At 42.3% G+C, this 18,400-nt stretch overlaps 1 protein-coding gene across 3 annotated transcripts in view; it reads right to left on the reverse strand.

Annotated features, from left to right (window-relative positions):
• The window catches only part of EPHA4 (EPH receptor A4), a 138,587-nt gene that overhangs the window by 75,521 nt on the left and 44,666 nt on the right, over positions 1-18,400 (reverse strand). For all 3 annotated transcript variants that reach the window (XM_006186886.3, XM_006186885.3, XM_032480338.1), the window contains exon 4: positions 2,768-2,923. In XM_006186886.3, the coding sequence (XP_006186948.1) occupies positions 2,768-2,923 (156 nt within the window). The remainder of the gene's footprint in view (positions 1-2,767; positions 2,924-18,400) is intronic.

An 18,400-nucleotide genomic window follows, 5' to 3' on the forward strand; every position in this document is an offset into this window, starting at 1 on the left:
CACCAAGATGGGGAGCAACTTCTGAGAATATGGATGCCTTAGTCCCACCCCCAAAGCTTCAGGATTGCAGGACAGCCATGGGTAATTTAATCGTGCACTCAAGTGAGAAAATCCCCCATAGAGAGGCAGTGAATGCAGGGCAATCTGCTGTCGGGTAGTTTGGGGGAGGAAGTGACCAGCTGGAGGTAAAAGAAGAGAACAAACATTTGTTAGACCCCTACCATGTACGAGATCTTTGCAAATATTTTCTTACTTAATTCTTAAAACGAACCCACAGGTAGAAAGAATCCCATTTTGCAGATGAGTTAACTGAGGCTTGGAGAGGTTAAACTACCTTGCCAGTTTGTGGTGTTAATATCAGCACTGTGTTTCTTCTTAACTGGAATCAGAGGGAGGCAATAAACATTAGAGTCATGCAGAGATTTTGAGTTAGCCCAGAGAACCAGGCCAGGAAAGAAAGGATTGCGAATTGCTTTTGTATTTTTATGGACCTCTTATCAATGACACAAAAAAGCCACTAGTCTTCTTCTCCTATACTGCTAAAAACAGTCTCTGAAAAATGCAAACGTTTACCTTAGCTTTAAAACTTTGGGGTCTCCCCATAGGCTAAAATCACTATTTTCCTTTTCTCATTCGCATATTCAAGGTAAAGCTGACAATTAACGATTTACAGAAGCGTAACATTCCAAGGGTCCAGATACCACACTTACACATATGGCGAACGTGCCAGTAACTGGGGTCCGTAGCAACCTCTGGGGTCTCCCTAAACTCCCGCGAGGCAAGCTGCTGGAATTAAGCGATTGGCCCATGGTCCCCGAGATCACCGGACAACAGATCAGAATCACGAGACTAAAAATGCCTGGGAGCAAAAGCCTGGTTGTCTCGCCACCAAAGGTGAATGTTACGAGGTTCCAGCACAGTCAGACCCCAGCCTAGAGAAGGCTGCTCTCTCTGGGTGGGAAGTGGGTGGTGGGCTGCCTGATGCAAATTGGGAGCAGTTATCACACTGTGGCTTCCTTCTGTGCTCTAAAATCTCACCGCTGGAGAAACGTTGGTAGTGGGTGTGGGCAGGGGAGGAGAGTTGATGAAACCAACCACATACAATGGAACATACGAGAAGAATATTTAGATTGGAAAAGAAAAAGCTGGAACTTGAGCATATCAAACATACACGGCATCCAGAGAAAGTACTCAGTCTATGGAAGGAACAGAAAAGTAGATGAGGCAATCTTTGCCCATTTGCGCTTCCACCGAAGGCTGGCCCCAGTAGACTTCTTCCCTCTCAAAGTTCTTGCTTTAGCTGGGGGAGGGGTAGGGACACCACCACTCACTCTGTGAATCTTCCGGGGGGTGCAGCTCCATCACCAAGCTGGGGTGGAGTCCTGGGCACATTCCCTAACATCTGAGTGAGCAGTTGCCTTGTCTATAAAATGAAGATAATGTCTATCTCATAGATTTGTTATCCCAGGAGCCCTGTGATAAGGTTTATTGAAAGCGTCTAATACACCACCTGGGTATAATTATAAAATGTGGTTGTTGTTATTATTACTATAATCATCATCATCTCTGGTTATGAAAGGAACTCCTGAGGGTACGGCGATTTCCATACAAATTTGGGATGGACCTGAAACTCCTCTGCCCACTCCTTTGACAGGGCTAGACAATGGCCCCACAGCTGGCCCAACTGCCCCCAGACCAGAGAGGCTTCTATTTGCAGTGATGTTTCCAGGCTAGCCAAGATGGAATTTATGGTAGGTACAAAACAAAAATAATTAAGAATAGTCATAATGACAGTAAAAGCTGAAACCCATCAAGCAGCATGATTTCATGCATCTCACACAGTATGTAAACCACACGAGAGTGTTGAGTAGCAGCAACCGTGAGGGAGGTACTATTATTAGTCCATTCGACAGATGAGGAGACTGAGACTCAAAAGACTCAACAGTCCCTCAGGTATTAGACGGTGGGCTGGGAAGCCACGCCAAAACCTGTGGGAAGCCTGTGTCTGGCCACTGGGCTCTGTCCCACCACACAGACTCACCCAAGGAGAGAAAGCAGGGGAGGGCCACCTGGCCCACCACTCCCTGCTCCGGTAAGGTCCCAGCCATTGCAGGGTCTGTGAAGCCCGGAGTGTGCATGAAAGGAATGGCTACACTCAGGAACACCCAAGTGTGAGAAAAGATTTCTTTACCTCCCTCCGCACTGGGGTGCCAACCCCATCCATTCCTTAATCCAACATATATTCAGTGCCCATCACTCAACAAGCATTTATTGGGATCCAGGCTTAAATGTTATGAACACAAAACTCGGAGGAAAGAATGGAGAAGGGACACGCAAGGCACAAGCTATGACATCAGTCACAGAACTGAAGCCCCCTGCCCACATGTGATCCCATCCTTGGAACCCCGCCCCACCCTTGTTTCCCCTGCAGCTGTCAAGCTTCCCCAAGAGATCTCATGAAACAAACTGTAAAGCCATTTATAAATCCTAATCTCAGCTCTAATGATACTGTCAGACAACCCCTGAATGTTCAATCTCTGCTCCACAAAGTAGTCTGTTGGCAGCTATGCATTTTGAAGGCGACAAGATCAGTGACAAAGAGTCTTTCTTTTCCTAAGCTTTTCCCCTGCGCTGATCGAGAAAAGACGCATGTTTGATCTCATTTGCCCCCTGCATGGTGATGCGGGGAGAAGACCTGGCAGTGTCCTGCTAGGTGGTAATGAAAGCCGCAGAAACGCAAGAAATGGAAGATGAGCACGCGACTTACGGGTGCAGGGCATGGAGGCGGCATCGTTGTCAGCTCTGAAGAAGCCGCGGTCGCAGGTGCACGATGTGGCTCCTTCCCAGACAGAGTAGCTGTGGGGTGGGCACTTAGCACAGGTGGCATCCGTGGAGAGGGCCTTGTAATACCCAATTTTGCAAGCTAAAGGAAAAAAGAAAAACAAACCACTATAAACCATGGGAAACACAGCAAAGCAAAATGTCACCTCCTTGAGTCAGAAGAAGGGGGACATCTTTGCTAATCACTAGTGATCATCTGGCTGAAGATGCGGGTAAAGCAACCAAAAACAGTCATTGGCAACCGTCACTCTGTAAGGGTCATTAACACTACTGGTCAGGTGGCAAAGCCCTGGGGAAAATTTTTCTTAAAATCTGTTGTATATTGGGTGGGGGAAGGTATAGCTCAGTGGTAGAGCACAAGCTTAGCATGCACGAGGTCCTGGGTTTGATCCCCAGCACATCTATTAAAATAAAATAAAATAAAAAGTAAAATAAAACCAGCAGTATCAATAAAATCACAGCTAAAGTTTACCAAGTGCTTCCTACATGCTTATATATGTGATGCTGTTTGATCCTTACAGCTCCCTTTTCCTTAAGCACCATTATTAGCCTTACCTCAGGCATGAGGAATACCAGCTTTGAGCAGTAAACTGTCGGCACCAGACCACGCATCTGGCTAATGTCAGGGAGCAGCTTTGACCTCAAGTGTTATGCCCCCCAAGCCTGAACATTTGGCCACATGCTATGGAATCTGAGAGTATGATCTTGGATCAACTAGCTGAAAGGGTATCCAAAAAATTGGTTGGTGATAATTTCTTTCTTCTGTTTGTTTGTTTTTCTCTTTAATGGAGGTACTGGGGATTGAACCCAGGACCTCGAGCACGGTGATTATTTCTTAATCACTGCTACAGAGAGAACCAAAGTGAAAGACCAACAAAAGCAACCAAGCATCAAAGAAAAGAGTTGGTAAGACGCGGATCACAATTTCAGGGGAAAGTAATATAAACTACCCAACAGTAGGTTCTGGAATATGTATGTTAAGATTATTTTTTAAGATCAGCAGATACTTTGTGTTTACTTTCAAACGAAGAAAGCCCTCCTGTTTTTCCCTTCCTCCATTTTGCCAACACCCTCCTCCCTCTGTACATTCAGCCCAAGCGGCTGGTGCAGAGAACACGGACCACGTAGTTCCTCATGCACCTGACACGCTTTCCATGACTTCATATTAACAAACATCACACTGACACTGCGGACTGCTTTTACTAATGTGGAAAAACTCAATAATTCTGGGAAGCCTCACAATAAAAAATAATTAATAGGGCCTCGCTCTCCCTTTTTTTCCTCCCCTATGCCCTTTACGATTGCCTCCCAAATCTGCCTCAACCGAAAATAAAAATTGACCGACAGCATACGAATTAAACCCACAGGGACAAGGCCATTAAAAATAGCTGTTTCATTAAGACCAGAGGTACCAAAAAAAAAAAAAATGTGATGGTTACCCACAATCTTTCCAGTATGACTCACAGTCTCCTCCATTTATCACATACTTTGGGTGTTTCTCTGCTATCAAAAGAATTAGCTGAGAGAAGGACCCAACAGGCACTTTCCAACAGCATGACCACCGCAAGAGACCAACCACGCCAGCCATCCAGCAGATTTTACTCAAACGAGTGGAAAAAGAGACAGTCACAGAACTGCGTGATTCTCTGAGGAGATATGGCCGCGTTCCCCGGCTCGTTACTCATCCATCAAGCATCCGTATGGCTTCCAACTGAAGCCTGTTCCTCCCTCTAGCACATCCTGTTGGTATTTTCTTAATCATGCTCTTGTAATGGCAAGCGGAAAGGGAGTTTAGCAGAAGCTCCAGAATGGGACAAGTTATTTCATCATTATTAACTAGTTGTTTATGGAATTTCCTTTAATGAGCCAAAACTTTATGATGTGTGGCACACCGACAATAAAAGCGCTCGGAGATCAATCTGTCCCTTATTTGCTTTCGTCTCTCACTGGACCGGAGCATCTTAGAAAAACATCTTGCTCCAATGACTGAGATTTATGTGTCTCAAGTTTATACACATCACATAATTAGATAAGGTTCAACCTGCAAGGTGCTTTTTGGTCATGCTTAAGACAGCCCTAGGGTTTCGATTAAAATCAAAACCTCCAGCTTTGGCAGGAAGAAGCACTGAGGGCCAAGCCTGTCCTTCTCACTTCAAACACAAGGAGTCCTCGAACTCGACACAAACCCACTGGGTCCCGTCTGTCACTCGATCAGTCACAGCCAACAAAGTCAATTTGTGAAAACCTGGTCACTCGGGGATAGGACTGCCAAGAAGGGATAAATTGCTTTTATTTTTTCACATCTGGATGCTGGAGGAAAACTTTCCGAGTTCCTGCCGAAATCCTTCATTTCATCTGGCATCAAAATTCAAAAACTCACGATGGGAGTGGAAGATCAGCAACAAAAACTGGCCTATGACTGATTCATTGCAATGTGAAAACAGAACACATTCAAAAACTTGCTGCAGGGGAGGGTGTAGCTCAAGGAATAGAGCGCATGCGCAAGGTCCTGGGTTCAATCCCCAGTACCTCCTACAAAAATAAATAAAACTAATTACCTCCCCCCAGATCCTGCCCCCCCCAAATTAAATAATACAATAATATATAAATATTAAAAAAAAACTTGTTAGGAAACAAGAGCATTGCTATTTCCTCAACTTCTATAGGACTACTTCCAGTTAAAGAATAAAATTTGTAGTTCACAAAAAATCAAATAGAATGTTTCAAATATTTTCAAATATGAAAATTTTCAAATGTTTTTAAAATTTCAAAAATTAGTTGTGTATAGACAGGTTTATTTAAGGGGGAAAAATAGTTTGTAATTTTATACTTTTTTCCTGTTTCCTTGAAGCTGGTAGATGAATATTTTACCAAGAATAAGTATTTGTGAAGTCATTTGGGGAATACAGAACTGTACACCTATTTAGAAAACTGAAGACCGCTGTTCTTTAAAAACACACTGACTATTTTTACTCTCCGTTCCTCTTGCTTTTACACACGCAAGCAGAAAACACAAAATTGTCATTGTGCTATTCTCAGCAACCCTTAGTACCCTTAACACATTCTTTTGTCTTCAACTACATTAAGACCATGTTATTAATATTTCAGGATTCTTAGAAATTATCTCTCAAAATAAAGTCGTGGTTTTTCATGCGCACAGCCGTTTTGCTGCCTACATTCAAAATGACTTTCTAAACTGATGGTTCAGTACATTTCTTTGCTCTGTGTGGTCCACAGCCTTCTAGCGTTTGGTGGATGAATGTGTAAGTCCATCCCAAATTTATTCACCACTTATTTGCTTCTTAAAATCTTCATTGCATCTTTCCTTCTAAATAAAATCCCCATGAAGCATGTATTGGGGATAGCAAGCATTGACACGTCTTATGATTTTCCACTATTGTCTTTTAAATGAGAACTATGACGTTGTAGTTTTGAATGGTAGTGACTCGGTAAGCAAGTCTAGAGAGAGACAAACTGCACCCCCAAGAGATGCCTTCCTTCCGCCCTCTTGCCGGTGAAAGTTCGCAAGATGGGGTGCAGCTGAAGGAGCACGTTACTTAGCCTTTCAAATACGCCTCTATTGTGGGAAGATTAGCTCACACATGCCATGCAAAACGTTGAATTCTTTGTCGTTCTCTTTGCCTTAATTAGTTCTTTCTGCTGACTTTAAATAAAAGAAGATACATGAGAATAAAGAAAAAAAAGAAAAACTATATTCTTTCATTGGCTCACCTACTTACATAACGAGGTTGCATTTTTAGGATAGCCTTCTGTAGAAGTTTCTTTGTGGAATACTTAAACATAATTATTTTTGGTTAAAAGCAAATGAACAAAAAAGATTCTCCAGGCAAAAAAGTATTTTCAGGGTTTCTCAGTGCATAGATGATTTGCATGAAGTGTAATGTCCAACTTAAGGAACTGTTAAACCTATGCTTAAAAAATATTATATATATATGTTTTGATCATTTTTCTCATTTTTAGAGAAATACAGAAAGACTGATAGTACCTGATAGCCTTTATGGTTCATTTTAAAACTAGTTTGTAAAAATAACTAATAGTAATGTCAGTTCATTGAGCATTTAGGGTGTCTACATGCATTATTTCATTTAGTCTTCACAACAGTCCTGTAAGCTTGAGGTTTTACTAAGATTCCCATTTTGCAAATGAAGACACTGAGGGTTTTAAGTAACTTGTCCGGGGGACACACCGTTAAAGTGGTGGAGCCAGCGTCTAATTCCAGTTCACATTCTTCTAAAAGGGTCCTTATAATAGGGTTAAGACTGACTTGCAGCAAAAATGCGACTGATACAATTGAGTGGTGGGAAAATGGGGATGGTTTCAACTTCCACGTGTCCTCCCAGCCCATCCAGTTGCTGCTTTCAACAGCCGCAGTACCTGCAACCCACCTTCCGTGTCCCAGCCCTTCAGAGCTGCACCGTCTAGTAAGGTAACTAACTACTCACCACTGGCGTCCACTGAGCACGTGAAATGTGGTTGGTCCCAATGGAAACCAACTCTATGCGTAAAAATATACAGTAGATTTCAATCACTTAGTACTCAAAAGAGAAGAAATATGTTCTTAATAATGTTTATATTGATTACATATTGAAGCAACATTTTGGATATATCAAGTTGAATAACATACCATTAAATTTAATTTTACATTTTTTAATGTGTCCACTAAAAACTTAAAGTTATCTACGAGACCTGCATCTTGCATTGTATTTCTATTGGGCAATGCTTTGCTAGAGTGTGGACTTTTAAGTCGTGTGTGTGCGCTGTGTGCGGTGCGCACCCATGCGCATGAATGCCCACAGGGCGTTCTTGCAAAACGCTGGGATCCGGCAGTGGTGGCGGATGTAGAACTGTCACCCAAGGACCCTTTATTCAAACATACCCTCAGCCCGCCTCCGGGACGCTGATTGAACTTCTTATTTAAGCAAGGGTCTCAGGCAGCTAGCTAATTTGAAAAAACCTAATTTGTGCTAAAGTACTAACAAATAAACATTAATGTGTTAAAAATTACCTTCCGAGGTAACAAATTTGCATTTTAATTCGGAGCCTCCAGAAGGTCAAAGCTGAAATTCCAGCAGTGAGTCTCTTGGGGGAATTTGAGCCTTTTATGCAAACTGGTCCTCAGGGAACATTTGACTCTGGGAGGCCTTGGGGGTCCCTCTAACCTCATGACGTGGGGATGCGATTAGGCACACACTTCCAAACGGGGTTGCTCAGCCTTTTGCGTACTGGTTATAGAGTATTTTCAGTGTGCTTAGGAATTTATTTCAGAAATATCAAAGTAATGTAATGGCCATTATCAAATGAGTGTCTGATTGTTCACTTGCTAGACTGCAGTACATGAATAATGTAAGAGTAAATGAAAGGAAAGGAGAACTATCTGTCAAAGAGGGTTTCTGCTTTTGAGGTTTTTGCAAAAATGTGCACTCCCCAGCTCTCGTTGGGAAAGCTGTGAACATCACAGATTCCCCATAGTACAGATGGGAAAATTGAGGCAGAGAAGTTAACGATTAGCCCAAGGCAGGATTGCTTTTTGAACCCAGGCAGTTGTAGCTTACACTAGGAACTCTGCTTCTAGACCTCTTTCTCATGCTTTTAACGTCTGCGAGATAAAGATGGACAATTGTTACAGGGAAATGGGTTCTGCCTTCCAACCATCTGACTCTGTTTCATTTGTAAATAGCAAAACACAGACAAAATCACATTGTTCCAGTCATTTGCCTTCCACCACTGGTCTTTCTGATACGTGTTGAGAAAAAATAAAAACTGAGTTTTTTAAGGGACTTTAAAGATCATCTAATGTTGCAGGGTGGGCAAACACTTTTGTAAAGATCTAGATAGTAAGTAATTTAGGCTTTGTAGGTGAAGAGGAAGACCAAGGCTATTAAAAAGGTACTCACATAATAAGATAAAATTCTAATAAATTTCTATACAATTTTTTATTGATGGAATTCAAAATATAACAGTAACAATTAAGTGCTACTTACTAATGAGAAGAATGGAATTCCTATCTGGAGAGGGAATATTTCACTTAATTGGGGTTCAAAGAAAGTGTTCCTTATTATCAAATCGATGGCAAATGTCATCTATAAAAACCATTCTTAGCTCTCAGGCCGTAAGAAACAGGTGGCAGGCCTGTGAATGGGGGGATGGATGGTGGGGGGGCAGGGTCATACTTTGCCGACTTAATCCAGTGCAACATACTCATTTTTGAGATGAATGTCTTGCCCAGTATTCCTTCTAGAGCATGCCAGGATCAAGCCTGGAATCCATGGTTCCTGGATCTCTGCTACCTTGCAGTGCCCCCGGGGTTCCAAAGAGCAAATTCAAGCAGTAACTAAGTAAGAGAAGCGATGGAACACAGAAACAAAGGAAAAGCAGGTAGGAAAGATAACTTGAACAATAGCTCAGAGATAAAACAGAGCCTGAGTTCCTTCTCAAGGGATACACAAACTGATACAAATCTTTGAGTTCTCCAGGAACTCAGGCCTCCCTCCACCCAGGACGATGGTAACCACCTGCAAAGAACCAGAAGGCTGACGATTGAGATTCCTGGAACACCACCCTGTTACCTCAACACCAACAGATCAGAAAAAAGTCATACACCCTGCAGCTGTCACCCCAAATGTTGTCTTTAAAGACCTTTCCCCGAAAACCCATTTAAAAGTAAATTTACGTATTATAATGTGAAGGAAAAGCTGGGCTGGTCTGACAAGATAACTCACAGGTCTAGGAATGTGAGGGAGAGGCTGGGCTGGGCTAACAAGTCTTAAGTATTGGAATACTGATCTGAGTTCTGCTGGACTAACTTGTAAATCTAAGTTAATTAGTGTTGGTTTGCTGTTTATGTTTTTTGCTAGCCAGCTGGATTTTCAAAGATACATATCTGGCTTTGGAATGTTGGTTTGCTGCCTCCCCGCCTCCACTTTTGTGATGATGATGTTGCTAAAGTTGTTCCATGCCTGTTGGCCGAATACCCCAAGCTTGTACTTTACCCTATAAAACCTCATGTGCACATCTTGAATGTGCTCAGAGCTTCGGAGCAGAAGCCCCTCTGAGCCCGCCGGCGTAATACATCTGAGTACTCCAACCCTCCAAGTGGTACTTGTTTCTTGACTGGCCTGTCATTTCCGTAACAATACTACTGAGTCAAAATTTGGTTTCTGGTAAGATGGTTGATGGAACGTTTACTCTTGCAGCGATGGTAAGAAAGTGATGTAGCCTGATGTGGGGGCTGAGGTACTGATTACATGAGATAATACAGACACAGATGAAGCACAATTAGCAACTCACTAAAAGGGTAACCTGTTATTACTACAGTGGGATATAATTCACTGCAAAGATGCGGATAATCCAAATATTAACAAAATAAAACCCTCATGTTTTGTTTTGTTTTCGAATAGAACTGTATAGAATTTCAAAAACACTATGAGATAACTCACTCACAGTTTTACTTCCTTTGTTAATATGATGTGAAAAACCTCGGACGAAATTCTGGCCCACGGCAACTGCCTCTTATTCAGTGACCATAGACAAGGCAGATACAGGGGCAGACAAAACTGTATTTTAAAAACATGTAAGCGTATTTTTTAAATAAATGAATTATTGAGTTGGGTTTTGTGGTTTCTTTTTCCATCAACAACAGTTTATGATCCAGACCAACTCCTTCAGCAAACCACAGTTCCACCCTATTTTCTACCCTTCATCTCCTCCATTGTTTCCACGCTCAACTTGAAGCTAGCTTTCATAAACACAGACAAAAAGGGGGGAAGAAAAAGACAGGAAAAATCTATGCCGAAAATTGACTTGCTCTTTCAAGAACAGAATGCAGTATAATCCCATAAACAGGGAGGTAATTCTAAAATGTCAGATGAAGACGGTTTTCACATAAGGTGCAGTAAATCCTCCAGAAGCAAGTTCACGCAAAGCCTGTTAAATTTAAATTAACTCCATAAAAATTATTGAACACAAGCAAAAAGAATGCAACGGTGAAGTAGCGTACGATTTTCCCTGCTTGCCTCCAAAACAGTCTAATTTATTGAAGGAGCTATTTCTCTTTGGTGAATTGGGAGGGAGTCAACTGGAACAGCCGAAGTTCCAAAGTAGACAGAGTTCAACTGAACGCAGAAGAGAAGGAAATTAATTAGTAGATTCAGCATATTAATAAGGCATTATTCCACTATCAGAAATTGCTTAAAAGAAACTCTCCTCACATATGTGTGAAAGTACAAGCAGGAATGAAGGTTGCTAGCTACAGACTTTGGCCACACCAGTTTGGAATTCTCTCTTACGGGGGAATTTTTAAGGGCCCCAACAAAGGCAGTCAGTCAGGCTCCAAATTTGGAGGCAAGTGACTTGACTGATAGGACAAGTGAAAGGTTGCAGGAGTTTTGAAAGAGACAAAATCTGCTCGGATCAAGCCCACAAGATGTTACCAGAATTGACCACAGTGAGGCTAGAAACTGTCTGAGCTTTATGATTTTCTCTAAGATGAGAATTAGTATGAATTTATAATGAATCACGATAGAGCATTGTTAGAAATGAATAAGTTATTTCAATTTTATAAGGAGTATGAATTTCAATTTCAAAATAAAAGGCAGCGCAGCAAACTGTAATCACTATATATATATATATATATATATATATATATATATATATATAGTTTGTTAAATAAAGGTGCTCTATTCCTCCCTCCAATCCTTGTTCTTATTCTCTCACTTAAGACATTGAAAATTTGCTATATATATAAAAAAAAATCACAGATTTCAATATTGTCTTGAAAAACAATTAATTCAGGGAAACAATCTAACCTCAGAGCTCTGCAAATTTTGTGGGTATTCTCTCCTTTATTTCATACTAAATTTTAGATGTCAAAGACAGTGACTTTCTTTGGCAAAATTTGGTATTAAAGACAGATTTTTTTCCAATTTATTGATCCTGTTGAAGATACAAATTTGAGTAGGTTGGACAGAACTTAACTGAATGACTTATAATAATGTTTGCAAAGCTAAAAAAATTTAAGCTCATCTGTTTTTCTAATATGTGGACGTTTCTATTAGAAAAGGAAACAAATGACTGCTTAAAGTTACAAATGTCCACAAGATAAAGGAAAAAAAAATAAGAAAAACAAATACTTTAATACGAGCTAAATGTAGAAAGCATTTAATCATGTTTTAAAAAATATCTAACCCCTGCTTTGAACTCAAATATAAAATTACTGAAAATATTTTGAAAAAAATTTAAGTAAGTCCTGTAAACACTCCAGCCTTACCACTGATAATACATTCATCGCAGTGATGGCATGCGATTCTGAAGCCGTCACCACTGAACCTGACATTTCAGAGAGGGACCAACTTTTCAAAGAGTTGAGTTGCTACTGCCTTCTTTGCCCTTTGATATTTGGAGTACGTAAAGCTAGTGGTTCATTACACCTCCACTGATTTCAAATAAGAGGGCAGAGCAATGAATAGAGGAAGCAGCGTTGTTTTTCTCTTCCACACCTGACACTACCCCATCTGAATTTAATACCTGAGTCTATGCGATTAGCATCATTATGTAAAAAGCTCATCAGCTGGCAGGTATGTGCATCTATTCATTCACTCAGCCATTCATGCTTTAGCAAACACTTATTTAGCATTATGATAAAGGCTTTTTAAAGTTAAGCCTTTATAATAGTAAGAGTAATGATAGCAAGAATTTACTGAGCACATACTAAGTGCTAAAAGCCAGAGAAATGTGAAGCTGTTGCTTTCAGGCAGGGAGCAGACCACTGCTCACTCTCCCATCTTAAGGATGCCCAGCAGAGGTACCTGCAGACTGTTACGGGGACCGCTCCTATGCACCTAACCCAAGACTGTCTGCCGGTAGAAGGAACTGAGGGGAAAGATGGCATCTCTAACAAGAGGTGACTCCTGGATGGAATGTTCCTGAAAGAAAAAGAGTTTGACCAGGAAGCTGCTTCCAGCCAGAAGTTAAAACAAGAGTTAGCGATTGCCAGCCAGGAACAGAACAGGGCAGTGGGCACTCCGGGTATTTGCCAAGCTGATTTAGAGAGGCTCCCTCTTTTTAGGGAGATCCTAGCCCAATTGGAGGTTCTCTCATTAACGCTATGTACGTTCTATACTTGCTGTTTCTCCATTTGAAAGTAAAGAAGGTAAAGACTGGGAACGAATGAAATATGTTCTGAAGCCGGGGCCAACCAAGAGAAACACGTGTTAAATAATTATCCTGATTAACTCCAGCAACGTCGCTAGTCATTGTCATCCAAATGACTCCACAGTCTGAGTTGTCCCAAATCATGATTTACGCGGCAGCCGTGACGTGACGACAGTAACAACTGCTCAGTGTCCTCTCTTCTTTCGTGTTCTGTTGATGGGGCCTGTGAAGCTCAGAAGAAGAAGCTTTAAAAGACTCCCTGTTATAGTTATTAGCGATGCATTATAATTCTCTGCTGAGGTTTTTGATCAGGGGTCCCTTCCCTGCTTACTTTTTAAATATTATTATATTGAGAATTTGGGGAAAGAGTTTTCAAATTCTTAATGCTCATGGTAAATAAAGTGATTTATGTGGAACGGGTATGATCAGGTTAAACATCTGTGTTTGGTACTGCATGCAGTGGGTTAACGATTTTATATAACTATCTACCAGCATTTAATGTTATATGTGTTTGACTGTTCATTCCAACACTGCTTATGTCCAAGAAGAACAAAGTAAAAATTTGCAACGAGCTCCCAGAAGAGTCCTCATCTGGACAGAGGGAAATTTATGGGGCATGTGCACGGTCTGTTTCTGGTGTGATATAGAGGCGATCTGAGAGATGAGAGCAAGAACCAGCAGTACAAATATTTGCGGATAACACTCATGACTTTGCAATTATAGAAAATAGTGCCGGTACCAACCCACCCTCTCCCACTGACTCAGTCAACTCCTGCAAGCTCCGGGGGTGGGCGGGGTGGATTTGATCATTTATTTAATGCTTTCTGAGCACATCAGGCTGACAGATCAGTGTCCCAAGAAATCAGCTTAAATTGCTAGCAGGAATACACAGCGTGAGAGGGAGAGCCCACGTGCATCTACCTTGATAAGGATGACCTAGCAACGGATCAGGGCTTACCTGCAAGCTTTCTACAGGACCACCTGGACCACAGGGAAGCAAGGATGCTGTATGTTCACATACCCGAACCCCGCAGCACTAGGGCACCCTTGCTTTCATCTGATCTCCTCTGGGAAAGCACAGAGGGCCGGTCTCCAGATCCTCCTTACTGGATGGCGGGTCAGGCTGGTCCCACCCTCAGGGCCTCCGGGAGGTTCTCTTGCCGAAAGTGCTTTGGCAGCCGCTGCTTTCCCTGTCATCAGTTTGAATTCATGGGAGAGGGCGAGATGCCAAAAGTGCTTGCAGGTGAATTCTTTGTCCCTTTCAAGTGCATCTGACTTACCCTGATGACTTACAAGCGTGTTTATCTTTTGTTGGGAAGGATTATCAGTTAGGTCGGTAAATTTTTTCCAGGTATAAATTATAGCTCACAAGCAGGATGCCACGGGGAATACCAAGTCATCATCTGTTCGTTTGTATCTCATCCCAAATAGCAAACACAAGCAATCGTGATGAAAATTGATAGTAATAAAAACAAAAACAAGACCATGATGCCGACAAGTTCCCACAGTGTTGGGCCATGAAGAAAGAGGGGGACAACGCTTGTTTGTAAAATACAGATGGGGGGGCAGTGTGAGTCGGCCTGTTTAAAGTAGGGGAACAAATCTGGCTTATGATCAAACACAAAGGAACTGCCTTTCACTAGCGTAACCTAAATTCATCTCAGATGGACAAAAATCTCTATTGATCCAAAACAAATTTCAGGACTAACCTTCCAAAATGATTACAAGCAGCAGGAGAAATTGAAAACTTTTCTGAGGATTCTATTTACAAGATGGTAGCCTACCTGGATTTAGGAAAATGGTTTCATTTCTTTATTGGTTATTCTTCCTTTCTGTACATTACAAAGCAGGTGAAAGTCACTAAAAAGTCTTTCTAAACAGCTGTCAAAAGTAGATCACTTTTGTGTCTGGAAAGCTGAGACCATGAGAAGCCCTGTATTTTATTTATTAGAACAGAAAACTTTTTCCTAGCCCTGAGGCAGGATCATTCTGAATAAGATACAGATTTGAAGGAAAAAAGAAAAAAAGAGAGAGAGAGACGGAGAGAAAAGAGGATAAAGCCATAAATCTTTCTCCTAGGAGGAGAAAAAAAAAACATTAGAAGAATTTGGCAGGTAGATGATCATCTCCATGAACAAAATGAAGCTTTTTTCCTCAAGGCTATGTCAAGGTTACACTTAGTATGTCAGAAATATAACCAGGAATTCATTCCCAGCACATGCAAACGTGCAGGAAGTAAATCCAGAGGCCAGGCTCTGTGGGGACGAGACCTGGGTTCCAGTCCCAGCATCCACCAACTGAAGGTCTCTGGGTCTCCATTTCCTCTGAGGATGCCAGACTACGTAATTTATAAAATCTCTTTTTAAACTTCTAAAAGTCTACATCTATATTCCTCCCAGGATCTGACTCAATGATTCTTAAAACAGCCAAAGATGTTTTAATAAACACTAAAGTCATAAAATAGTTACATAACAAGGTCCTACAATATAGCACAGGGAACTATATTCAATAGCTTGTAATAGCCTATAATGAAAAAGAATATGAAAAAGAATATATGTATGTATATGTATAACTGAATCACTATGTTGTACACCAGAAACAAACACAACCTTGTAAATCAACTATACTTCAATTAGAACAAAACAGAAACAAAAAGAAAAACCCACTAAATGTATTGATGATTTGGTTCAGCAAATGAGTCCAATACGGTTACCTTCCTTTCCAGGACTGGTGTGGGAGCATTCATAGAGCTGAATCTGAGCCCCGCCACTCACCAGCCATGAGACCATGAGCAAGGGACTGAGCTGTGGGCTTATCTAAACAATCCCCCAACCCCTGTACATTCAAACTCTTCATTGGACTTCCTCTTACCTGTCTTGGCAGAGATTTCTCAGAGCTCCTATGCTCTTTGTGCCATTTACTCAAAGCAGAAGACAGGATGAAGAAACGTCTTTCTTCCATGGCTCACTCATTCCGCATGCATGGTTGGGCACCTTCAGGGAGGGGATGACTGACCAGGTCTGTGCTTTTGAAGAGCACACGGTGTAGTGGCATGGATGTCACAGACAGGAGAACAAAATGGTGAAGTGAAAGGGACTGGAAGTGGGGGTCGGGGAAGGGTTTAGAGCCGGTGCCTAGGGAAGGGCTTTTGTGGGTGACCCACGAGTTGGGCCCTGAACTAAGACAGAGCCAGCAAATGTGAAGATTCATGTGAGTTAAACATCACAGGAAAAAAGAGAAAGCTGGGAAAGCCCTATGGTGAGCGTGTTATCAGAGGGACAGGGAGAACAGCCGTCTCTCGGGAAAGCCTGAGGAGGAACGCAAGACTGAGCTCAGGAGCCCAGCAGGGTCAGCATCACAGGACGGAGAGTTTAGCATTTATGCTCAACATGGCAGTGCAATTTGATGGAGATTTTTCAAAACATCACTTTGACCGCTGGTGGAAGACGGATGGTAGGAAGTACTAACTGAAGCAGGGTCACCAGAGAGGAGGCTGCTGAGGGAGACCAGGAAGAGACGATGGTCACTTGGACCAGGGTGGAGGCAGTGGAGCCGGGATCAGTGCCTGGTTCCAATTAAGTGACACAAAGGACTCATTTCCGCTCTTCACTATGGTCATAAGATATTCCTTGGTAGGGACTCAAGATACCAAACAAGTGACATAAGGAGCAAATTTTGGTTTTCCCCTTGGCTCTGTCCTTGGAAATGAGTCATGTCTAGATCCATCTGAGCAGACTGGGCCATCACTCCCACCGCTAATGACAGAACACCTCCCGCCAACACAGCAGCCTGTCACAGGCTGGTTACCAGGCCCAGGGTTCTGAGCACACAGAGGCCACACCTCGGGAGCAGCTGCGTGACAGCACCCACTGACTCCAGGGAGTCAGCTGAGGGGCCAGATTCCTGAGCAGTGATTCAAACCGGAACTAAGAGTGCAACCGACAAGCATGCGTCAACAGCAGCGGAAGTAAAGGAAGCGCTATTAGGTCCTGAGTTGACATAAGGGAGCTGTTGGTGTGGGCAGGCTCCGCTGTTTCTCAGGTGAGGTCTTTACTTTCCTGTTTCTGCAGAGCTGACACTGACCTAATTGGGAGACTGCAGATAACTAGTTGGTTTCCAGGAAAACTGAAACAAAAGATGAGAGTTGAATTTTCAAATCTGGTCCAATTCACAGCCTTTTTTCCTGATTGTTCCTGTGGTCATATAGCTCAATCCTTAGACTTCAGAGTGAAACAGCTTGCTAGAGAAGGGACTCCCTGGACACTGGTGCCAGCTGTGAGGGAAGCCTCTCTGTTACAGACCCTCTCCTGACCCCCGCATTCTGCACAACTGTAATTCAGTAATGAACTGTGTGCTTAGAGGTCACTGCCTGTCTCCATCTGTAGAATACATCTCTCCATCAGCAGTAGCAGCAAACGTGCCTATTCTGTTTGCAATGAAATCTCCAGCTTGTAACGGTAGCTGTTCACAACATATGGGTAGACAGGATAAATGGATGGATGAATGAATGACACACAGCCGCCTTTAGCACCTAAACTTGATGATCAGCTCTAGAACTCTGGACACAAGATCAGACTACCCTTTGCTGTGAACCGAGATTTACAAAGATTGTTTTGGGTTCACTTTCCTGTTCCTATGTTTCCTGGCCACTGGGACTCAAGATTTCCCTTCAAACAGCCTTGCAACATTGAGGCTGAAAGTTGCCAAAAGGGAAACAGGACAATCCTAACACAGGCAGGCAAGAAGTTCTACTGATAATATTTAAAGGGTGGGGGACTTGAAGGGGGAAAGAATTCTAACGCTCTCTGCTTGTGAGTACCTGTCACTCAGAGCAGTAGGAAACCCATGGTCCAGGTCACCCAACAAAAAATGAATCCAGAGAGCTGATTAGTTTTGAAAAGCTAAAATATTTAGATATGAAAAACTGGGGGAGGAAAGAGCAATAAAGGTTGGAGGAGGTGGGGGAGGAGGTGGGGCTGGTAGGGAGAGAAATAAGTCATATCAATGGCAGCCCTGAGACCTCAGGCAGATAGGATAAGAGATAAGCCCCTTTGCTAAGTTAGTCACACCCTCCCACAGACAATTCTCTTGGCAAAGGTTCCTTTACTAACAAAGCAGGCGCATGCTTTCAGCAAACAGTGCAATGTAACAGCTAGGGTGCCTATAAATGTAGTTTAAACTTTAAAAAAAAAAAAGCATCAAAGGGAGAGGAACGGAGCAAAACGTGATCCTTGGTTTGAGAACACTAGAATATTAAGATTACTGGGGTCTTAATGGCCATGAAGGAAATCTAAGTTCCCTCAATGGACTTTAAATGATGCCGTCTCTGAAAAAAAATGTTTGGATCTTGAGTCCAAACTTGACTGCAGAGCTGACATTCATCCCCGGG

The sequence above is a fragment of the Camelus ferus genome, chromosome 5 (assembly GCF_009834535.1).
Source record: "Camelus ferus isolate YT-003-E chromosome 5, BCGSAC_Cfer_1.0, whole genome shotgun sequence".
NCBI classification, from domain to species: Eukaryota; Metazoa; Chordata; class Mammalia; order Artiodactyla; family Camelidae; genus Camelus; species Camelus ferus.